At 46.0% G+C, this 24,851-nt stretch overlaps 1 protein-coding gene across 1 annotated transcript in view; it reads left to right on the top strand.

Annotated features, from left to right (window-relative positions):
• Positions 1-1,719: 1,719 nt before the first annotated feature.
• EHD3 (EH domain containing 3) overlaps positions 1,720-24,851 on the top strand; it is a 29,802-nt gene continuing 6,670 nt past the window's right edge. Inside the window, exons 1-3 of the mRNA XM_083831247.1 lie at positions 1,720-2,271; positions 7,912-8,088; positions 12,086-12,183. Coding sequence (XP_083687373.1) covers positions 2,045-2,271; positions 7,912-8,088; positions 12,086-12,183 — 502 coding nt within the window. The 5' untranslated portion in view covers positions 1,720-2,044. The remainder of the gene's footprint in view (positions 2,272-7,911; positions 8,089-12,085; positions 12,184-24,851) is intronic.

Raw genomic sequence — 24,851 nt, 5'->3', positions numbered from 1 at the left:
TTTCATTAGAAATAACTCATCAAATTCTCAAAGCCAAAATCTCAGTCTATTTATAAAAAATAAAGTAATGAGGGAAATGAATCTTAAAGAAGTTTTAAAATATTAATTCTGATTTCAGGCTAGCTTTAGGCATTGGCAGTGAAGCAGAGGTGCCTGACCTTCAGAAGATACAGTCAACTTGCTATTTTCTTCCAGAAAAAGAAAACAGTCAGGCTGCATGGAAGAGCTATCCGTGCAAATGCACCCCATCACAGAATCAGGAAAATCCATCAATCAGATGCATAGAAAGGGATCCCAAAAGCACACATAAATCCTGTCATTCCTAGGAGGGTCCCTGGCTGTCAAGAAAGGAGAAACATGTTCAGTGAAAACTATTTTATTATCCTTCTTTTGTTCTCTTCTCATTCAACAGTAAGGTCAAGTACCTGTTTGCAGGCACAAGGGACCATGTGCACCTTGGTGTTCCCCTGTGAAAATCAACCACTTTTACTGAAAAGCTGCACCTCATCTCCTGCAAAAGCTGAATTCCTCCAAGCCTGAAATCGTGCTGGACACAAATGGCTGGGAAAGGGCAGGCACCCCTGACATGGTGGAGCCTCTTCCAGAACTGCCTATTGCCACATTTCTTGGACTCAATGGAGAAACTCAAGTGAAAAAGCTGCTTGGAGATATTTCAGGAAACATTCCTAACTTGCAATGCTTTGTCCCAGAAGATCAGCTGCTGTTAAGAAAGCATGGCAGTGTGGCATTGCAGATGGGCAGTCCTGGGGACAGGCCCAGCCACAGACGAGTGCTGCAGAACTCATGAAGGCCCACGTGCTGCAGCATTTGGTCTTCAGCTCTCCTGTCACCCTAATTTCTGAAGGAATAAAAGAACATAGACAGCGACTACTTTGTCTCTCTTACCTAAGTAAATAGTGAGTTATCCCAGGTACAGACTGCCTCGGCGCCAGGGGAGGTTTAGGTTGGATATTAGGAAGAACTTCTTTACTGAAAGGGTTGTTAGGCATTGGAATGGGCTGCCCAGGGAGGTGGTTGAGTCACCATCCCTGGAGGTCTTTAAAAGACGTTTAGATGTAGAGCTTAGTGATATGGTTTAGTGGAGGACTTGTTAGTGTTAGGTCAGAGGTTGGACTAGGTGACCTTGGAGGTCTCTTCCAACTTAGATGATTCTGTGATTCTGTGATTCAAGACTACCTTGAATTAACAACCTGTGACAAGTGGCAACAGCACTGCATTGGTTATCCGAGGGCAGCCACCCTGTTGGACACCAGCTCTGCAAAGTCCAGCTCAGATAACAGTCACTGAACACGACTTGCTGATGGGCAGCCTGAGCAAGTTTTGTGCTTCAGGACCAAGCCACGCACTGAGGCAGCTGCTGTGGTGTAGCACTGCATGCCACTGGGGCCCCAATTCCAGTCACTGGCTTTGGAGGAGGTAGAGGCACAGTTTAGCGTGGCCGCGCTCAGAAATAGTGGCTCCCCTGTCAAGTTTGTCCACTCAGGAGTTTGTTTTAACGTGCGAGACAGGAGGGGTAAAATGGCGGACGGGCAGCAGCGCCCTGCTGCGGGGGGCCGCCGCCAGGGGGCGCTGTGCCCGGCGGGGCGCTCCCAGCCCTCCTTCTCTTCGCCTCAACATGGCGCCGCCCAGCGCGGCTTCACCCGCCGGGGAACACGGGCGGCGCTTTGCCAGGAGTGGCCGACTTCCGCCGCCGGCCCATTTCCTGGAGGGCACCCCTTAAACGCCGCCCGCCGCGCTCGGCTCCCCTCACAGGGCGCTGCCGCCGCCATCACCGCTCTCCCCTCCCGCCCCGTCCCCGCGGCATGCCCGCGCCGGCAGCCGGCGGCGCACGGGTGAAGCGGCGTCCTCCGGCACGGTTTAGCTGAAACCGCCGGTAACGGTCGCGGGCGGCGGTTGGAGCGGAGCGAGGCTGCCCGAGGGAGTATGCGGGGGTAACGCCTGCCCGCAGCCCGTCGCACCGCCCCCTGCCCGGCCCGGCCCGGCCCCGGCTGTCGCTGCGGAGCTGGCTTCGGGCGGCCCCAAGATGTTCAGCTGGCTGGGCACCGACGACCGCCGCAGGAAGGACCCCGAGGTGTTCCAGACGGTCAGCGAGGGCCTGAAGAAGCTCTACAAGACCAAGCTGCTGCCCCTGGAGGAGCACTACAAGTTCCACGAGTTCCACTCGCCGGCCCTGGAGGATGCCGACTTCGACAACAAGCCCATGGTGCTGCTGGTGGGGCAGTACTCCACGGGGAAGACCACCTTCATCAGGTAACGCGGGGCCACCGCCTCCCCTCGGGCCGGGAGGGGCTCCCTGGGCGTGCCCGACCCCTCGGCACCCGCCTGGATGGCAGGGGAGCGCCTCCTACCAGGGGTGGTCTTCTCTACCTGTGTTACCATTCTTCTGCACCCCTCCTCCATGTCCTCGGTACCATTGAACAGTTTTCGGTTGGGAGGCTGTCCCTGCAGGTACCTCAGCAGGCCTGCTTCAGGAGGACAGGGTGGGTGAGGTGTCTGGTAAAACGTCAACGTAGCAAAAAGTAGCCCAGGGCAGGGTTGAGGCAGGGCATTACTGTGGAGAAATGAGTCATTTCAGGCCCTCTTGCCCATTCAAAGTGCAAAGGCCGTGGAAAGCCCCAAACAGGGGAACCCCTGTGACTGCTCAGGTCAGGGTATCCCCCTGTGGCCAGTTTTTCCGACTTCCCCACTGCCCAAGCGCTGTGGCAACCACTGACCTAGGAAAATTTGAAGTGGGTTCTCAGATTTGTAATGGCCTGTGTCTCATCGTTTTGTGTCTTTCTGTACTGTGCCCAGAGGCAACACTGGGAACCTAGCTGGAGAAGCACATGTGCTCGGACATGTGCCTGTGTAAGAAAGACCTGTGTCCTGACGTGCTGTGATAGTGGGAACAGCAAGTTTGTTCTGAACTGTAAAGCAGAGCAGTTGCCAGCAGCAGATTTGATATGAAGCTATAAAAGAGAGGGTTAAATTTTTCCAGCTGGACTTTGTTGCTGGGATCTCTGTTCAGACAGTTCTAGTTCAGCTTGCAGCAGCCTTTCTCTTGGGATCATAGCTGAAGCTGTGCTGTCTGCATTTCCTACGTGATTCATGGGCTTAGTGTTAAATTCCAGCATTACTCTGGTGTGGCTGTGTTGAAATCTGCAGAATTACCCCAGTGTAAATCTGGACAGAGGCCACAAGCAGCCAGTCCCATTGTTCTACCGGCACTTCTCGTTGAAGGAAGGAGCTCTAGAGAGAAGTGAATCAAAATGACAATGCCTCTCCAAAAGTGACCTTGAGAAATGGCAGGGTGTTTTTGTGTAATATTCCTGTTACTTATTGCACCACTCAGGAGCCAAGAAAAGAATGCATTTCTACTACACTGTCAGACACGCAGATGACAAATGAAATTTAGCAATGGAAAGGCCTTTCTTGTGTTAGCAGCTCAGGTGTATGATGAAGGAATGTGAATGACCCTCAGAAGCATTTGGCATGTGGTTGGAAAGGGAGTTGCTCTTCTGAAAATGAAAAACTGTCTTGTATAGCATAACAGGGTGGAACCAGACAAAAACTTTGTTCTATGACTTGATACCGAACCTATGTGAAAGGCTCTTTCTGCCTTTTCTAGTTAGTGATGTTTCAGAGCAGAAATTTCCCTGAATGTGAGGAGGTTGCTGGCTGTATAACTAGAGCATCCTCCTAAATCCTTTTCTGGATTGCCAGCATCAGCTTTTCCCTGCAGTCTCACCTGCATACTGTTGTTAGCAGTCTTCCTGCCTTTGCCCCCTTCTGTTCATTTTTCTGTAAGCCTGAGCTTGTTTTGGAGCTTTCTTCAGAAGTCTGGCTGCTTAAATTATGTTCCAGGCAAAAGGAGAAGCTGAGCCTTCACTTCTGTGGGAAGGCAGAAACCCCTCAGCTCTCTGGTCAGCAAGCTGTTCGGAACCTTCCTTCAACCAGCCTCTGCGCTCTTCTCCCAGCCCCCTCTGTGCATGAGATTGGGATGAGCTTACCAACGTATTACGGTCAGGCAGAAGTGACTAGGAGCTGGTGCTCTGCAGAAGTGCAAAATGGCCATGAGCAAGCCATTTGCAGGAGGGTGGAGGACTCTCTGTGTAAAATTGTGCTTAAGAAGGTGAAAGTGGAGCTGTTGAAGAACCCGTGGGCCTCTTACAGCAGAAGTGTGCGGGCCTACCACTCTGGCATGTTCCCAGCCAAACAAAGGCAGGAGGTGCCAGAAGGCTGTGCTGCTTGTGATAGGCTTCCAACATGAGCTTGCAGGTGCTGGTCATTAGACATCTGGGATAAACACCAGATTAGCATCCAGAGTTACCATGGGATGGTGAGTAGGAGTTAAAAACTAAGAGCAGGGAGGAGGAGGTAAAAGGGGAAACAATATGTCTTGGTACCAGAGTGAAACAAGAAATGATCTCTCAACATCTCTTCCATAAAATGTTGTCAGGATGAGTGGCAATTGACATTTTTCCCTACATGTCCATTCCTTTATTGTATTCTGCACATACTGCAATGCAACTTAGAGATTTTGATTAGGGCTGCTAAATGCTCAGGTGGAGTGAACTCAATCTCAACTTACACCTGAATCCCAGGGCACCATTTTAAAACAAAAACATTGCTTTATTCACCTATCCTAGACATGGGTTTGTTTTCTTCCTTTGTTCCTATGGAGTCTGAGGTAAAGCAGGTAAGAAATACAAGATTTTGAGGCAATAAATAGCCAGAACCTCTCTGGAGAGAGCACCTAGGTGCAGTTTCTTGTGGCGAGGCTGCCCTCTTGTCAGGAGGAAGTGGCAGAAACAAACCAGTCAAGGTCACTGAGAAACATTCCTAGGGGCTGAGGGGGTGGAGGGAGGTGAGCCGCGTGGGTCAAAGGCAGTGAAGTGAGACCAGAGCACTGGCTAAACAATGCTGTTCTCTCTCCTCCTTCTAGAGACCCAGAGAACTGAGCCTTGTTTTGCTATGTCAAAGATGCAGTGTCGCTAACAGTGACTGACAGTTCTCCACTCCTGCTTACTGCAGTATGCCCTTTCCTTGCTCCAGTTTCTGTCAGCATCCATTCAGCCGAGGCCTTTCTGCAGGACTGGGTTCTGAAAGGCCTGGGTGTTGGGAGCAAGGCCACACCTCTGCCTGGGAACATCTAGCAGCCCCAGCAGTTAACTTCCTTGGGACAGCAGGATGGCACTGCAGCCTGCATCTAATGTTTCTGCTTTTAATCTTTCCTGTAAGAGGATGGGAATGCAGGACAGAACATTACTCCCCTAATTCACTTAGATTCTGTGATCTTCTCTAAAAATAATCCTGGCTTCTGTCCAGCCATCCTGTTAATAAAATAAACAAGCCAGCCCGAGCTCTACTGACTGTCAGCGTGGTTTGCTTTTCTGGTGTAGCCACTCCTTTCCCTTACGGCTAATCACTTACATGTCCTGGCCTCTCTTGACTGCTTGTCACAGCGTACACCGGGTGGTTGTCACCTCCCTGCGTGGCCCTGAACCTTTCATCTCTGCCTCCACCAGGCAGTTCTCGCCGCTTCCTCCCCCTCTACCCTTCTTCCCTTTCCTCATCCTCTCCAGCATGCATCACCTCTGCTGCCACAGCATCCTGCAGGGCTCCTACATGACTCATCACTAGCAAATGGCTCCCTCCCCCACATCCTGTGAGGCATTCCTGCCTGGAGAGCCCGACAGCTCTTTGCTAGTCTCCTACACTACTCCAGACCTGATGGGCAAAGATGCCCTGTGCCAGGTCAGCCCCTGTGCAGCTTCTCTGCCCTTCCCCCTTGACCTTCTCAGCAGGGTAGGGGACAGCTCTGAGAAGGGGGCAAGCAGACCAATGCTCTTAATCAGATACAGGCTCCAGCCACTTCTCCAAAAAGCAGATAGGCTGTAAATAAATGTTCACCTCTTGCCTGGTGCTTTCCGCAATCTTCCTAACCTGGTCTGAGGTCACTCCCCAGGTCTCTGGTGGTGTACCTGGCTCGGAGGAAAGCATACTGCACTGCCTGGGGAAATTGCTCTATAGCTGCTGCTTGCTCTCACGTGGTGTCTCCCACAGTCATTGTTTGCTGTCCTCTCTCAGAAACCCCACAAATGTAACAATCACACATGTTCTTCAGCTTTCCTCTGTTAGCAGAGGCAGCCTCTGTCACTGCCTAGCAGAAGCTTTCCTCCCCCTCCCCAGACAAGTGTCAATAATTCCCTTGTATTTGTCTGCTGTATAATGAGGCTGAGTACCACAGACACCCTCCTGCACAATGTAGCCAAACCCCCAGAGAAGCTTGACTTAAAACAGAGGCTGTGATACCAGACAGTGCAAATCTTTATCTCTGATTTCATATTACTTGCTGCACATTTAGTTGATTAACACTGTTCATTATCACACAGTTTCGTCTGTTTGAGATGATGTTTGCTGAGATTTGTTTTGTTGTATACGAGAAATAAACAAATGCTTTGAAACATAAGCTCAGTGGAGCTGTGATACAGTTCTTTCAATCAGCCTGGCTGGATGAGGAGTGTTCTTATATACAGGGCTTTTGCTTGGATTTTCTCAGAACCCTTGTTTGTAAATGACAAAAAAAAAAGACTTTTTTCCCCTGTTGGTCAAAAGCTGTCATATTGCACGTGTATCTCAAGCCCATATGAAGTAAGTGGGTTATTGCCTCAACAAGGCTGATACCTGTTTTATGGAGTAAGGTGCGTTTCTCAAACGCACCTTATTTGTTGCACTTGATGGTTGTTATTACTACCTGCTTCTTTCATCTCTAATATTTGCAAGGAGAGAACTCACAAGATTCATAGTTATAGATCAGGTGAATGCTCACCTGTGTATCACTCTTAAGCACTTAGGATTAGAACAAAAGCAAAGTACAAAGCAAGAGCAGAGGTCCTGTAGTCCCTCCCATAGGAACTTTGGTCTTTGATAAGACTCACCTGAGTGTACCAGTGCTGACTGTTACATATGCTGATCTCAGTTGTGAAAAATCACCACCCCTTCCTTCCTCTCCTTTTTCCCCTCCCCCTGAACCACCTTCTAACATCACTTTCAGTTCTGTGTTTACCTTTCTGGTTCATCATAAAAATTAGGTTAAAGTAACAGAAGAGGAAGAGGCTATCTAATGTCAATAAGCAACACAATGCAATGCTAACTTCTACAGCCTGGTAGTCACATGTTCCTCAGGTAACAATCCAGAGCTTGTCAGCAGGCCAGGTGATCCAACATCATCTCAGGGCTGGTCTTAGCAGTAAAGACAAGCAAAAAAGGCATTCAGCAACTCTGCCTTCTCGTATCTTTTGTCACCAGCGCACCTGCCCCATCCAGCAGCAGGCCGACGTTTTCCCCAGACTTCCTTTTTCTGTATAGCAAACTTGTAGCTGTGCTATAGGAGCATGCAGGAAGGAAGACTGGAGACTTCAACAGCCAAGTACAGGAGAAGCTGGCATTGGGGTGATTGATTTGGACTGGGGGCTAAGCACATTAGTTGGATGAGTTTTCTGCTGAAATGAGCAGCAGTGAAGTAATATTGGCACCAAAGGCCAGTAAGGTTTCAGGATTAACTCTGATAGCAGTGAACTGCTGTTTTTACTTTGCTCTGCTAAGTTTGTTCTAAATGTCTTGATTAAAATACACAAAATGATTAAACATGATGAGAATCCCTTGCCAGCAGCTGTAATATTCTCATTTGTTATAATCCTCCTGAAATGCAAAAGAGTTAAATGTGGAGATCCCAAGTAGAAAAGCTACTGTGACACTTACCAAAAAATTCAGTGACAGTGCTAAAAAATATTCTTGAAAGGATCTATATTGTTTAGCTACATAATTTCACTGGGATCTTCAGGACAACTCAATTAGGACTTGGGCAGCTCTCATCTCATGCTCACACCCTGTTTTTTTCACCTACAGGTACCTGCTGGAGCAGGATTTCCCAGGAATGAGGATTGGACCAGAGCCTACAACTGACTCCTTTATAGCAGTTATGCAAGGAGATGTGGAAGGAATTGTTCCTGGAAATGCACTGGTGGTGGATCCCAAAAAACCATTCAGGAAACTCAATGCCTTTGGCAATGCCTTTTTGAACAGGTCAGTAATCAAAAACTTGCTCTGGAGTATAAAGCTAAGATTAATGAGCAGCATAGCTAGCAATTTAAAAGGATAAGGCATTACTCTTCTTCTGCCTTTTCTTTTCCCTATCCACATGGCTATTACAGAGCCACCCCGGTCCTACCAGGCATGCATCAGTCACTCACTGAAGGGCAGATTAATAAAGTCAAGTGGGCCAAAACTTCAGTTTAGTTGAACAAACAAAACAAAGAATAAAGCACAGCCTGTCACGTTCATGCTGTAGGAGTCTAAAGGTAAACACTCTCCATTACATTTCATTGTCCCTTGTTCTTATATTCCTAGCTTCTTCCGTTCTGCAGTCAGTTCAGTTCCTTGAAGCTAAACAGTCCAACCAGATTCAGCCAGTGAAGTCAGTAGAGTGGAACTGGCACAATATGCACATCTTCGCTTTCTTGCATTTCTTTCATAATTACTTGAATGTCTCTGCATTCTGAGGCCACATACATATAACCTACATATATTTTGGTAACAGCTCTGAAGGTGCTTCTTTCCTACAGGAAACTGTCCAGGGGCTTTGACCAGTAGCCCCGTGACATCAGGAATATAACCTTTCCATTCCCTAGACCTCGCCCAACCATCCAGTTTTGGATCTAGGCCTTGCAGGAAGCCAGAAGCACACACCCATGTCCTAGGGGAGCACAGACTGTGCTACAGCAGGGAAATGGGAACAAACTGACTACACCTGTCATTGGTGCCTTCCCTGCTAAGACAGGGTGGGAGACACTGCAAACATGGCAGCTGTTCAGCCAGATGACAGCCAGATGACCAAGAAAGCTGGGGTTAGACTCCTTTTCTGACTTCCGGGCTTTGGGAGTGTCTGTCCGGAGAGTGCCTTGTCTCCTACCACCACTAGCCACAGGAATGCTGGTGTAGGCTGCAGCGAGGCAGGCAAGGGCATGGGCCTGCAGAGAAACATGGGGAGAAGCTTGATGAGAGAAGAGGGACCTAGCTGGAGTTACTACTGTGCGGAAAGCCTCACAGTGACCCTGGAAGCAATATCTGATCACAACACAGGCTCAAATACCACAACAAGGTCCTTCACTAGACAGATTTTGAGAAGTTTTCAGCATCTTGCAGGGCCCAAAACATGTGCACCCGTCCATCAGTTCACTGCAGAAGAGAAGCAACATCAGGAGCAATGAGGCCAGGCACGGAGTGCAAAAAAATAAGCACACCTGGACTGATTGACACATCCTGAATGCAGTTTGCTCCTAATACAGCAAGGGATCTCTGATGTTGCTACATATCCATTAGCCTAGTTCACTGCATCATGTTGTGCTGTTGCTCTCTCCTCCTGCTCTTCCTTTTCAATGTGAGGACAGCAGGGCAGAGGGGCACAGCAGTGATTCAGCAGCAGCTGAAGTGCAGTCCCGCTAGCAATGCAGAGAGTAGCCATGACAGCTAACTAACCCCTTTTCTGCAGACAGAAAAAGAATGGTGTAACGATTTCTGAACTGACAAAAGAAGACAGGCTAAGAAGAACAGGCTTAGTAGCATGAGGGTAAGGCCAGAGATGGGGCTGACAAGCTGTCTTGGGATGAAAAGAGAGAGCTCTGCAGTACCATGCTCTGACCCTGTCTCCTTTCCCCCTCTTCTTGCCCCAGGTGCTTCCTAGGCATTGAGAGAAGGGCTTGTTTTCCTCACTCAAGCTCTGCTGGCAGTATCCCAGCTTTGGAGGGATCCCATCAGAGAGATTACAGGCTGCACCTTGTTATCAGGAAGGCTTGTTTGGCACCAAGGGCCTGGCACAAAATCAGGAATATCAGCCATTGCTTTTGTATCATGTTGGCTTGATTGATGGTTGCAAGATTATTCCTGACCCTGGTAGTCTGTCTTAGGGAGCTAAGGTAGAGTCGTTTCTGCTTTTTTCTTGTCAGCAACAGGAGACATCATGGATAACAATTCTTTCTTCACCCCCATACTCTGCCTGTAGGGGCAATGAAAGTCCAGTTTGGCACTACACACATCCCTTAGTGCGGTCCAGGGCAGAATTGGATCATGCTCCCTGAGGTATCCGCAGTTCTGTGGGGACAGCTGGAAGACAGCATCCTTAAGAACATCGCCAACAGAGCCAGAATGCACTTACTAAGCTAGCCTCTGACCTTCTATCTGCAATTTCCTGTAGAGTACTTTCCCTAGAGAAACTATGGAAGATCCCCTTGCCTGTGACCTGTGGAGCCTTTGTTCTCTGCTTCTAAGCCTGGCACGTAACAGGAGAACTAAGCCAGCCCCATTTCCTACACAAGGTGTTACGTGTTCAAAGATGCTCCCTGTTGCCACCTGTCGAGCTGTGGATGGTGGAAAGAGGCTGAAATATTTGGACTGAAATATCTGATAGAGAATTGCCTTCATTCCTAAGCTGACCCACAAGGATTCATTCTTGTCAGAATGATCTTAGAGTCCTACAAGTGGAAAAAGTTGGGGTGAGGTTGTGGCATAGCCTGAAGGAGTTCATCGCTGCAGGAGTTTCATCAGAACCATCAGAGGCTCTGTCTGCCTTGACTGCATCTAGTGGCCATTATGTCAACTCCAGTCCTTCCTGTGGTTCTGTTTCCTCCCACAGCAACATTTTTTTATGCCTCAGTGTTACACCAGCCTATTAATATGCATACATACGTAGACACACACATATATTTATAGCTGCTCGGAATGCTGTCACAAAAAGGCTGTCCACAAAACGCAACCAGGAGCCATGTAAGCAGATAGGTTTTTGCTGTGCTTTGCTGTTAGCAGCAACTGAAAGAGATGAGCTGCAGCCCTATAAGAATAAGCACAAGGTACTCTTCTCAGCTAGGGACCTGTGTAGGCATAAGATGATGAACAACTAGGTAAAGAGGAATTGCGCAGAAATGAAGCTCTGGAGGGGAAATGAGTGACTGAATTACAAACCTAGTGTAAGTCAACAGTGTCATACTTCTATGAGAAGTAAATATCTTCCTGAGACACACAAACAGGACTGTCATATGTAAGAGAGAAGGAGCAATTCATCTAATCTGTTCACTACTGGCAAAGTCACAGCTGGAATACCACATCAACTAGGGTCATTGTGCCAGAAGACATACGTGGAACAAGTTGAGAAGAATCAGAAGGAAAGCTGCAAAGGCCTTCTGTGACTTAGAAAGGGAACTGGAAAGGCAGCTACAGAGAACTGAAAGAGATGGAAGAGAGTCTGGTTTTCTTTAGAGGAAAGACTGAGGGGAGATGCGACGACAATAGGTGTACGTTGCTACAAGAGTGGAAGAATAAGCCATTTTCCTTGTCTACTGTGTTGGAGACTAATCTACTGTGTTTGAGACTAAAATGCATTGTAGCATGGGAGATTTAGATTAGACGTTAAGAAAAAGATTTTGCTGTAAGGACAGTTAAGAAATGGAGTAGACTCCCAGCAAAGGCTGTTGAATCGGCATCATTATGGGTTTGACGAATACTTCAGACAAACATCTGATTGACCCTGCCTTGAAGCAGGAAGATAGCCTAAGCAGATTCTTGAGATCTCATGTTGCTTCCATGGTGCAAGAATAGCACACATTCTAAGACCAAATTTAAAAGTAGACAAAACTACAACTTGGTTGATTTATTTAAACAAGCTAATTTCAATTCACTTGAGTTCAGGTCACTGCTGGAGAATGAAGAAAAAGAAATACCACTTCTTGCTGAAATATAAACAGCAAAAAAAAAAAAACCTCTGGATTTCTAAATTGTTTTTCTCATAGTTTTGGGGACACACAAAAAATGACTCACGTCATAGGTCATGACAGAGATTCATGTTCCAGAAGAGCCAAAATAATCAGAGAAAGTGCTCAGTTCTGGCAGCTTTTTCATTTCTTTAAATCAAGAGTAGCTCCAGCTGAAGGCTTTTGAGATCAGAGCCTGGATTGTCCCATGCTGCCTGTAATGTTCAATGCATCATGAGTACTTTTTTGGTTTTATTTTAAACCTAATTATTTTTGCACAGGTTTGTATGTGCCCAGCTACCTAACCCTGTGTTAGAGAGCATCAGTGTCATTGATACACCAGGAATCCTTTCTGGAGAAAAGCAGAGAATTAGCAGAGGTAAGTCCCAAGTTCAGTTCTTTTCCAAATCACAGTAGTTAAAATCAAATGGACTATGTGAGTTTCCTCTTAAGCTGTACAAATTCTAGACAGAAACAATAGTAGGGGCCTCTCAGAGATACGGCATGACTACTGATGTCCCTTAGAACTTGATTTGCTATCTGCTACGGAGAATTTAAGTGCTATCAGGTAAGGTTGCTGACAGTGTCAGCAATACTTATATCTGTTTGGTATTCCCTAGTAGAACAGATTCCCATCAGAAAGTGTCAAATAATACCTATCTGCTTTGCAGAAGCAATTGCTTTCAGCGACCTATTGATGAGCCATAGGCGAGGTTTGCATGGCAATCAACCTCGTTTCTTTCCAGTTGGCCTAGTGGGTTTCTTACACTGCCCAGGCTTCCTGAATCTAATGCTGGACTGGATAAGGTCTAAGCTGGCACTCACGTTCCTTGTTGCAGTTGCAAATCTGGAAACCGTGGCGATACTAAATGATATTCATATACTAATACTGATGAATAGCTCAAAGTCTCTTAGTGGCTCAGGATGACCCTCTGAAGTGGACAATATCTTGATACTTTGAACCTCATGTTTGCAGTCATTTTCTTACTCTGTAAGATGATGGTGGCATAGCTCACATTTTTTGCAGGTTCCTGAGATAAAGCTGGTAACTGTACATTTTACTGGAAGAAAGCTGAAAGTAGTAAAAGCATGATAATGACACATGTCTGAGTTTGAGGAGATCAATTCTCATTCACACTGCCGATTAGCAATGCACAATTAAGTTTCAGCAGCACAGGCGCTACTTAAAAGTACTGAGGCCTTTCCCATATTTCAGTGTCCTGTCCCATAAGATTTCTGTTGATTCAGTTTTGTAACTCGCTTGTGCATTGAAATTGCTCTTCGAGACTTCCTTTTCTCTTTCATTGAGGAACTACCTTGCACAGAGCCAGCCCTTGTTCATTTTACTGGGATCTTCCACCATAGGAAGCTCTACTAAAGCAGCATCAATAAAGCTATAAAAGATAGCTAGAGTTAGTTGAAGACTCACATTAAGCTTTTCCAGCGTGGGTCTTAGCACTGCTAGGAGATCATGAATTCCTTCCAGACAGTCTACAAGAGGTAGCAAGATGCAGACACCGTCAGAGGTGTGCAAGAATTCTTCCTTTCAACAGAAAATGTTTCAAAGCAGAGACAATCAAAGCTTAAATTACATGGTGTAAACATTTTTTCAGTCAAAAATGCTACTGGAAGTGCACAGTTCTCTTCTGGAACTATTATTATGATGAAAACTTGCTTAGGAGAAACCAATTTTTTTCACTTTCTTTAAAAAAAACGTCACGTATGAGTCAAAATTGACCCATTTCAAGTGGCAAAAAAGGCTTTCCAAAACCCTTTCCCAGCTCTCCTCATCATTTCAAGTCCTGACATACATTGCAAGATTTTCCTCTTTTCCAGCTACTTCCAGTACTAAAAATATCCACCTGCAAAATGTACTGGTACTTCTTGCTACTCGTTTGGCAAAATTTCTCCATCAGTCTCCCGGGGGCCTTGGTGTCCCATTCCTATGGCCACATGAGTAAATACCAGCAGTGCCAGAATACACCTGATACACAGTTGTGTGCTGTTAGGGAAGTCACTGGTGCACTTCAACCCAAGGCAACAAACACCTCCCTAAGCATCAGGGAACAGCCCAAAGTACAGGTTAGGTGAGATCCTCACACATATCCAGGACAGCCCAAAGCTGGTCACGTGGGCCGCATCAGATGGCTTTTCAATAGCTAGAGGACAAGCTCCTCATCCAGTTTAGATCAACATAACTTTGTTGAAGCTGGAAGAGCTCCATTGATTTCTGTCTGCAGGGGATCCAGCCCAGGGAGCAGAAAGTCAGAAGAGGGCTGAGGTGCTTAAATTTAGGAAGGACTGTTGCCAGGGATTAGCTTAAGCTTTTCTCAAGGAAGCCAGTGTTTGAAAGGGAGTGCTCGCCTTCTGGCTGTCATGGCAGAGAAACAGAAAAAAGTGGTGAGGCTGGTACATTTGCCACTAGGCTTGTAAGCCAGCTGCCCTGATCAGCAGATTGGTTTTGGAGGCAGACAGAGCAATAATGCAGTTTCTAGACAGAAAACAAGACAGTGCCAAAAACTGCTGATGCAACAAAATGCTTCTGGCCTTCTCTACCTTCCAGCCTGCTCAGATTTCACTTGGGAATGTAGCAAAACCTGGGAGAGGTTTCCCAGGAGACTTCCCAGTTCCTTAACTGTTGGGAGGAGGGTAGCTCTGCTCACCCCCATTATTTGCCAGTAGTATGTATGTTTTAAGACCCTCAGATCAGAGTACCAGTGAGAATCAGGGAAGGGAAGGGGTAGCAAAGCAGCTTTCTGTCATAAATTTGAGAGGGAAAGTACAAATGCAGAAGATATGGCAGGCATTCCTGCCCTGCCCATCCCATGTGAACCAGCAGCATTTCTAAAAATAGGAAATTCCTCTTGATGGGAATGTCAGAAGTCTGTCTTTTCCTATTAAGAACATTAATTAATCTATACAGTGCCAGCTTAGCAATCCATCAGGGCTCATCATGTGCCCTGTTGCATCCATGCTTCAGGGACCAGGAACAAGGAAGCTGTCTTTCCAGGAACGATTCAGGGGCCAAGACCAGGTTCTGAAGCCTCTCATCTGTTTGAACTACACTGACTTAACTTCACTGCCTGTTTGCTGTTGTAAAGGCTAACTCGGCAGATAAATGCAATGCCTCCCCCAGTGGGCAGGCAGCACTGAGAAGCACCAGTGTGCCTGTGTTAAAGCCAGCAGCAGTCAGCTTCATACAGCTGGGCTTTGCAAAGGGGTGGCAAGCTTTCCTCCAAGGAAAGCCACATAAGACAGAAGCAGAACTCTGCCCTGGCTCTCTTCCAGGACAACGCTACGTGATCTCATATGCACCACCTTCCCCACACAGAGCAGCCCATGTTGTTTCCCACTAGCAGACGTGCAGGTCTAGGCCTGTTAAGCAGCGAAGGGGGGATGCAATCTGTCATCTGAAATCCACATCTCCTGCACATGCCATGAGATCACCAGCACTGATACAGCTTCTGCTGTACTCAGATTTTGGTAAAAAGGTGTAGCCAAGGAGCTGCCTGCACTGGTCTGTCATACCGCTCTCCTGTGACTTGTATGCTCCTTTGTGAGAGGCACCCGTGGTATCATGGGTATGGTAGCTAGATCCCTAGGATACACAGATTTACATTTACAAGCCTGGTGAGAAGTATTCCCAGGATGCCATGGCACAAAGCATTCTGGTTATCACTGCTTCTGTACTCACCTTGCCTAGAGAGCAACCATTTCTCCTCTGGTCTTTATTACATACTTTGTTCGCATATAAAGAATGTCATCAGATTGCCCTGTCCCTCACTCCAGGTCCTTTTTTTTTTTTTAATTTATTGCAACAGCAGGCTGCAGAGATACTTATAGGAGAGAGAGTTGTATGTACCAAAGCAGCACAGTCTCGGTTACTCTGACAGTTTTGGTAACAATACAGATGCTATCCATTTACAAAGCACTGTTCAGGTGTCACATGATGAGCCCTCACCATCCTGGTGGGATGGAAGATGAGAAAGGGAGGAACTGCACTGAAATAAATGAGGACAAAGGGGAGGACCATGGATCAGGTCATTCAGTACAGCAGAACCAAGACAGGAGCTAGGACTTACTCATAATTCATCATCTTGTGCAGTCACTAACTGAGCCACCTGGTAACAGCAGCTCAGGCACTTCAGTAGCAGTGCATCCCTGGACAATGAGCTTCACAGTCTCTGCTAACCATCAGTCTTGACCTACACACGCCCTGAGCTAAGCAGATCCAAGTCTGCCAAGTTAAACAAAGCCATTGCCAAATAGTATTTGATCCCTGTTTTAGGGTCATGCTTCCTGAATACATGCTGAACACTTCATCTTCACCCGATGTATGTCACCTCCTCCCTTTCCTGCATTATTAGCAATGAGCACAAGGTCACAGTCAAGAGATGAGGACTGTCAGTGTCATTCCCCAGCAGCTTTCTTTCATAGAATCAAAGAATGAGTTAGGTTGGAAGGGACCTTAAACTATCATCTAATTCCAGTCCCCCTGCCACTACTAGACCAGGATGGTCAAAGCCCCATCCAGCCTGGCCTTGAACACCACCAGGGATCCAAGCCATCCACAGCTTCTCTGGGCAACCTGTTCCAGAGCCTCACCACCCTTACATTAAAGAACTTCTTCCTAATGTCTAATCTAAATCTACCCTTTTTTAGTTTGAAGCCATTCCCCTTTCTCTTATCGCTAGGACCCGCTGACAAATAGCCCCTTTTTAGGTATTGGAAAGTTGCTGGACTCCCTGGAGCTTTTTCTTCTCCAGGCTAAACAACCCCAACTCCTTCAACCTGTCTTCATAGGAGAGGTGCTCCAGTCCCTTGATCATCTTTCTCGCCTTCTTCTTGACTCTAATACTTTCTTGTCCTTCTTGTGCTGGGGGACCCCGAGCTGAATGCAGTACTCCAGATGGGGTCTTACGAGGGCAGAGTAGAGAGGAAGAATCACCTCCCTCAACCTGTTAGCCACTCCTCTTTTGATGCAGCCCAGGATATGGTTGGCTTTCTGGGCTGCAAGCGCACACTGCTGGCTCACATTGAGCTTTTCTTCAACCAACACCCTCAAGTCCTTCTCATCAGGGCATGTTCTTTCCAGTACATGCTATTCCAGCCTTTTTCCAGCCTTCCACCCAGTTCCATTCTGCTGACTGCAGTGCAGCCCAGGCTTCCCATAGCCAAGGGAAAACATACTAGCCTTGTTCTCCCTCTTGGAAAGGAAAACTTCCCAGTTACCAGTAGCTTCACTCTGGGATATTTAGTTACTCACCAGCCTGACAGTGAAAGGAAAAATGTAAATGAATAACAGTCTTGGGCAATTGCAGAGCTCTCAGACTATGTTTTGAACAGCCGTAGTTGGAAGAGAAAGCAAACACCAAGAGAACTGATGTTATCATAGAATCGCAGAATAATGTTCTCCCACTTCATGAAATGTTTAGGGTACGATAGACTCATAGAGTCTCCAAGTTGGAAGGGACCCACAAGGATCATCAAGTCCATCTCCTGGGTCCCTGAAGGACCACAGAAAAAAAAAAAAACAGACCATGTGTCTGAGAGCATCGTCCAAATGCTTCTTGAACTCTGGCAGGCTTGGTGTTGTGACCGCTTCCCTGGGGAGTCTGTTCTAGTGCCCAACCACCCACCCTCTCGGTGAAGAACCTTTTCCTGATACGCAGCCTGAACTTCCCCTGTTGCAGCTTCAAGCCATTCCCTCGAGTCCTGTCACTGGTTATCAGGGAGCAGAGCTCAGCACCTGCCTCTCCACTCCCCCTCATGAGGAAGCTGTAGACCACAATGAGGTCTCCCCTCAGTCTACTCTTCTCCAGGCTGAACAATCCAAGTGACTTTAGCCACTTCTTATATGTCTTCCCCTCTAGACCCTTTACCATCTTTGTAGCCCTCCTCTGGACACTCTCCAACAGTTTAATGTCCTTTTTGTACTGTGGTGCCCAGAACTGCACACAGTACTTGAGGTGAGGCCGCACCAGCGCAGAGTAGAGCGGGACAATCACTTCCCTCGACCGACTAGCGATGCCGTGCCTGATGCACCCCAGGGTACGGTTGGCCCTCCTGGCTGCCAGGGCACACTGCTGGCTCACGTTCAGCTTGCTGTCAACCACAGCCCCCAGATCCCTCTCTGCGGAGCTGCTCTCCAGTGTCTCGTTGCCCAGTCTGTACGTATAGCCAGGGTTGCCCCTTCCCAGATGCAGAATTCAGCACTTGCTCTTCATAAACTTCATACTGTTGGTGATTGCCCAGCTCTCTAATTTGCCCAGATCTCTCTGCAATGCCTCCCCACCCTTGACAGAGTCAGTAGCTCCACCCAATTTGGTATTCGCAAACTTGCTCAAAAAGCCCTCAAGTCCTTCATCCAAATTGTTTTGGAAAACATTGAAGAGGACTGGTCCTAAAATGGAGCCCTGGGGAGCCCCACTAGTGATAAGTCGCCAGCCTGATGTAATCCCATTTACAAGAACCCTCTGGGCCTGACCCATCAGCCAATCGTTCACCCGTCTTATTAGGCTTTTATCTAACTATAGTCTGGTCATTTTGTCCAGAAGGATACTGTGAGAGACAATATCAAATACTTTACTGAAATCCAGAAAGATCACATCGACTGGCTTCCTTTGGTCTAGCTGGGTGACCTTGTCGTGGAAGGAAATTAAGTTTGTTAGATAAGACCTTTCCCTAGTGAACCCATGGTGGCTCTGACCAACGATTGTGTTGTCCCTTAGATGTTTTTCAGTGACTCCCAGAATAATCTTCTCCATAATTTTACAGGCCTGTAACTGCCAGGATCTTCTTTCTTGATCTTTCTTACCAATAGCAACAAGTTGTGTTTTTGTTGTTGTTGTTTTGTTTTTTTTAGGAGTTTTGTCACGTGTTCTGGGAACAGTATGATATACCCTGAAAGCATTTAAAAAAGGAGGCATTTCAAACATTTGCTATAATAGTCCCCTGTGACTATTTGTGTTTCACTCCACCCGGGAGGGTGAAAGTGCAGTGTGATGAGTTGTGGCCTCACAGTTCACTTCCATGACTACAGTGCAGTAGCAACGCTGCCAACTTCCCTGACTTTAGCATAGTCTCACACACATGCTGTCCCACTGAAAGGCAGTCACATAGTTCTACAGTGACATAGCTCTGTGCTTCCTGTAAGAACAAAAATGAGCAGAAAACCTGCACACATCTGTCCCTTTTTATTCGTAGAAATATCTGAAGCCACTAGCCTGACTAACTCATCTAACCTGAAAGTAGGATGCAACAAAAACTCAAGATTATATATTTTTTAGAGGAGACCGAGTTCGTTTTGTCTGAGGGAGAGGTGGAAAGAGAGGAGCTGTCCCCATGATTTGGGGTGGGAATACTGCTATGTTTTGCGTTTCCAAAACTGGAAGAGAAAAAATAAAATGCAGAAGAAATGAGATTAAGTATTTAGTTGTGCAAATAGAAAGGTCTATGTTATTTATTTACTGTTTCTTTTAACTCCTGTTAATATATGGCCTTTTTTTTTTAAACCAAACAAGTTTGATTTTTTTAGAACTGTTGAATTTGTACATTTTATCGTCTGTCCCCTGTGCACTCCAGACATTTCCTAAGTATCTCCTCCATTAAGGAAGGACAGTCATGCCCAACAATATCTCAGTTTGCATTATTTTTGCACATCATGCACTCTTGCAGTGTCCTGAGTAACAGCAGAGGAGGAGCGTGTTTCCTCGTCACTGGCAGCAACTATCGGTTGGTTACCTGAAGACTCAATACTGGTGGCCATTGCAGACCTGATTTTCAAGCATGAACGCTCCCAAGATTCAAACTGTTTATTGGGAGAACTCACTTTGTGTTTGGACACTATAGTGAAAAACCTCTTGGAATTCTGTCAGTGCATCAGCACTGCTCTGGAAAATTGGTATCTCTGGAAAACCTAGCCTGGATTCAGATACCTCCTGAGGTCTCAAAATCTGGCTATGGACTGTTCTGAGGATTGGCCTAGATACCATGAGATGCTCAGTCCGTCTGCCACAAATTGTGTTCCTGCTCCGGCAGGGGGATTGGACTAGATGATCTTTCAAGGTCCCTTCCAATCCCTAACATTCTGTGATTCTGTGAAATAACAAAGATATAAATGAGTAACAGGTAAAGGGGAAAAGTTCTGTCGTGTGTACATAGAAGCTTACAGTTGTAAGAAGACTTGGCTCTGGACAACGTTTTCATCAGTTTTAGTCCACCTGAATTGAACTTGTCTAGTGAGATTTCACTTAGTTTCCACTGACATAAAGCAGGAGCCTCATCAGTCTCCTAGTCTCTTCTCAAGCATGAAACCATTGCTCTAGACAACATGAAAGCCAAAGTCCCTGGTATGCCACTCCAGATACTTATTCATGTAAATGTTAGTATTAGAAATTTGACACCAGCCCACATTTCCTAGCTAAGAACATTATGCAGATTTGCTATGGAGAGCTGAGTCCCTTTACTTTTGCTTTGGAAACCTTTAAGCCTCCAAAATGGATGTAACATTTCCATTAATTCTTGGTACTGAGGGAGAGGACATGCAGAGCACTGACTGGAGCATGTGGCTCCTATTGCTGTGAATCACCAGCTCTAGGACAGATGATTTCTTCAGGTATAGGCAAAGGCAGAACTAATCAGCAAGCTCTAGAAACCTGCTCTAGAAATTATGACATCATTCATAGAAGTATTCTCATCCTGTGGAATTTCTGTCTACTTCCCAACACACCCACAGACACACGTTACATAAATCTCTTTATATCCCATTGGAAGGCAGCCACTCCCAGAAAGGAAGCAGCTTTTTCACAAAGATGGTTTAGGATGAGCTTCAGTGAGGTATATGCAATATCCATCCCTCTCTTTTCATCATTCTTTCTAATCCATTCCTGGCTGGTTTAACCAGCTCCTCACCTTCACAGAAACTTACCCAAATCATTGTTCTCTACCCTCCCCTGCTTCGGTTTCTATCACCTTACAGTCACCCACGTCTGTACCATCCCTCCCTCACAACAGCCACCCCTGGCTTGCTTCCCACTCACTTTGTGTGTCCTACTCACTTCGTGTAGCACTTCCTCCTCCTTTCCTTCCTTTATTTCCTCCCTCTGACCATCACATTGTCTTACTGTTCCTTTGCTTACAGCTATCTGCCACACTCAGGAGGCACCTGCTCCTCTTGGTACATTCTCCTTTTCCAGCATGGACTGGCTGCTTGTTCAGCCTGGACAGAGTCTTTTCCCTGAAATGCTTTCCAGCAGGCCATCACAATTACCAGCTAGACCCAGCCTCCAAACCCACTTCTGCAATTTAAAAACACAAACCAAGTAATTAGCTCCCTGGAATAGGTTTTAAATTTCATCTCTGAGAGCTGCTCCTTCTCTAGGTAGTCAATATCTGTTCTTCCAGCTAACTACTGTGTCTTCTTCTGATGTTGCCCTCAGACACGTGACACACAATGCCAATCTATCAGTTGACAGATAGGGACAGATGGAAACTGTATTAAAACTTCCCTCTTGAGGGCTGTGATCTAGTGGGCTTTCAGTCTCTGGAACACACCAGATTTAGATGGATAGTACGAAGGGAGCTCCCAGGGACTAAACTCACCAGGAAGGAGGTAAATTGCTAGAAGCAGTGGCACAGTTTAAAACATTAATGACAGCAAGCTGTCAGATACCTGCCACAAAAAAAAGCAGCTTTATTTTTTCAACATTTCTTCATCTTACTTTCCTTGTTCCATCCCACCTGACCCCCACCACAGGGTCTGTGCCTGTAGTTCCACAAGACAGGAAATTCAGTAGTGTGCTTACCATCAGACAAAACCGATGCTGAACTGTTACATGCACACTCATTGCTGGTTTAAATGGCTTTAAAATGTTACAGCCGGGCAGGTTTTATGCTGCGTCTGGTCTCATTTGTCTTCAAGGAGTCAACGTAAAGACTGTGTCATTCTTTGACTTGACAGAAAAGTAATTGCATAATCCTGCCGTATCTTAGTTAAATACTTGCTGCCAGGTATTCCAACAGCGCACAGACAAGTATTCATAAAGCCACAGTCTGCCTTGCAGCGTCTAGGTGTCAGGGTGTCTGCAAGAAAATCGTTTTCTCTACAGGATGAATCTACTGACAGTCATCTGACTTGTCAGCTTTGTGTTAAATCTGTTGAATCCTTCTCATGCTGCCAGAATGAAATCTGTCCCCGTGAAAGAATATCTGATAGAAGGAAATGGTATGTTCATCTTGCCCGTTTCTTCTAGTACTGTATAGATGGGATTCATTTTCTGTTCATGTTCTTCTTTCACAGCCTTCTCTGGAGGTTGTGAAACAATCCACATCAGCGGTATTAAAGCGTGTTAAAATAGGTATGTTTTTCAGCAGAAGTGTAACCATAAACAACCAGGAATTACTGAAGAGAAAATTTTCCCCTTCACATTTTGCGTGAACATCCCTGTAATAATTCTTTTGCATTTATGCAACTTTGGCAAGCAGTTGGCTTCCCAAATGCCATTTAACTTCACAATAAACTGCTATGGTATGTGGATAGCTTCGCCCATCAGTGACACACTGCCAAATCTGGCTGCCTTTGTGAGAGGCCTTAGCAACACTCTACAACACTGAGATAGGGCATAAAAAAACATAACACATCCGCAGAGTTATTAATTCAACTTTGCAAATCAAGAGGGACACTCTGGACGGAAAACTCCTAATTTGACAGTAGGTCAAGATGAGTTCTTGGTCTAATCTCACACTGAAATAAACTGCCAGAAGAACGTAGAATCGGGCCCTATGCATCTGTGAAATAAAAATTGGGAAAAAAAAATATGAAGTGAGGCTATAATGCTTAAATTTAGTTACACAATGAGCCTTGCGTTTTCAGGTGTTCCAGCTCTGGTTTCAGCCAGGCAAAACGTCCTGAGTTCTCCATGCTATAGAGAAGTCCTCTGAAAATGAGTTCTGAACTAAACATTAAAATATTAGTTTAGCCTTATTTTTAAATATCTTCACTAATAGCTTGCTTCCCCTTAGAGTTTTATACCCTGTCTCCGGCTATCCAAATGCTTCTCTGCTCCAGATCTACTCTTTTATATGCTAAAAGCAAAACTAGAAAGTCAACCCTGTAGATTTCCCATGTGGGAATTCTCTAGGCAACTGTCTGTGTGGGAAAATACCATCACAGAGCTCTGAGAGTTGACTCCAAGTAGATGGTTGTAAACAGAGGTCTGTCCCGCCTGCCTTTTCCACTTGTCAGACTATATGTAAAGGAAAAACACACAGTTTTTCTCCTCTTTTCTATCTCTGAAGAATTCTGTCACTTAGAAGCAAAATACCTTAGTTTTCCTGGCAAGTACCTCCATACAGGAGAGTGCAGGTATGATTAGCACTTCATAGAGCTGCACACAGGGAGAGAAGTTTCTTGCTTAGCACCAAGAGGAAAGGCCTCACACGTTCCCATAAATGCCAAAAGTGGGACGCATACAAGGAGAAGGAGTATGTGGGGATCAGGTTTCTGTCCCAGCACAGGATGTAAGTCAGCCCATGCTGTTGTGACTGCTCTGAAACATCAACATTTGCTACTTCTTAGGGCTTTGTTCTCTCTTAATAGAGATGTACAGGACAGCTGTCAGTAGATTATCTCTAAACACACAAAGAAGCTGGGAAAGAAAGATGCTCTGCCTATCAATCTAGACGTTTGATGAACTCTACAAGGACATTCTAGACTAATTGTATGTTACGCTAGCAGCTAGGAACATATGGAGATCCCAGCATATATTAATTCCCTTTTCTTCTTGGGTAGAGCAACATTTTTGTCTGTGAATAAGAAATAGACACTCAGAGAGCAGATACCTAAAGTGCTGCTGTAGATCTTGGCTTGACACATCTTAAAATCAACAGATCAATGGAGCTAAGCAACTAAAGATCCTTTTAGACAAATCCCGAGAACCAGGCAGATCAATGGGCAGACCTCAGCCTCCCAAGTCCTCCGCTAATACCAAAACTACAATGCCACTTTTTCTTTTTCTTTCCTCTTTTCAAATGACTCCCTACCTTTACTGAATCACTGGAAGCTGTGCTGAGTGTCAGATGCAGACGCCTTCCCCACCTCATCCGAGCCCCTGCTAAACACCCTGAAGAGCCTAGCAGCAGTTGTTACTGTATTGCTGGAGGGAAACCATCCATGTTGGTCTGAGACAGGACATGGCTGTAACATTACTAGGTGCCCTAGAGAGTATGACTCAGTTTCTCCTTTGATCTTTCAAGGAAAGGCTAGGAAAAGCAGTCATGGTGCAATTCAAACACATGCCAGCGTGACAAAAAGCATCCCAGTCAAGGAGACTTCATAAGATTCAACGCACAAACTTCTCTGAACAAAGTCACACTAACTGTTCCCATGGTGAAAGAGCAAGCTGTATGTCTGCATATGCAGAATAAGCTATCCTGCCACTGATTTCCAGCACAGCCCAAGCCAAACTGACCATTAGGTATAGATGTGCATCCAGTGTTTAGCAAAGTTAGTGTTTTTAGTGTTTTTTCCCCCAGTTACAAATCCATTGATCTCCTCAGAGGGAGAACTTAGAGCCTGAACCAAGTCCAAGTGAGATAAGGTGTTGGGATTGATGCTGTTCTGCTGCCAGCGTGTCCTAGTGCAATTTAGAAAAGAAATAAAGATAGCTTTAAAACAGCTACATGGTTAGACCTATGGAGATGAGCTCCTTACAGGCAAAATCTCTAAGGTTAAAAGACTGCTGACATCTGAAAGCAAGCAGAACCAACTTTATTTCAACTATAAGGTCTGATTCATGAGAACGTGTGAGGTCAGACACATGGACTGGACAAGTCATATAAATACAGTTTATTGACTGTTGAGCAGGTCTCTCTTAAAGGTAATACTAGCTGAATTCTCTGAAGCTCTCAGCATCAAATGTGAGGTGAGTGAAGAGCTAGGGACCGGTATCACTTGTTGCTGATGGAAAAGACACCACCGCACATTAATGGAGTGACAACCCACTGGCCTCCTGCTCTATGATTTCTGTAGATCCCATGGAAGAAAGC

This window comes from Anser anser, assembly GCF_964211835.1.
Source record: "Anser anser genome assembly, chromosome: 3".
NCBI lineage: Eukaryota > Metazoa > Chordata > Aves > Anseriformes > Anatidae > Anser > Anser anser.
The sequence above is the reverse complement of the archived record's forward strand: the minus strand, read 5'-3'. Positions and strand labels throughout refer to the sequence as shown.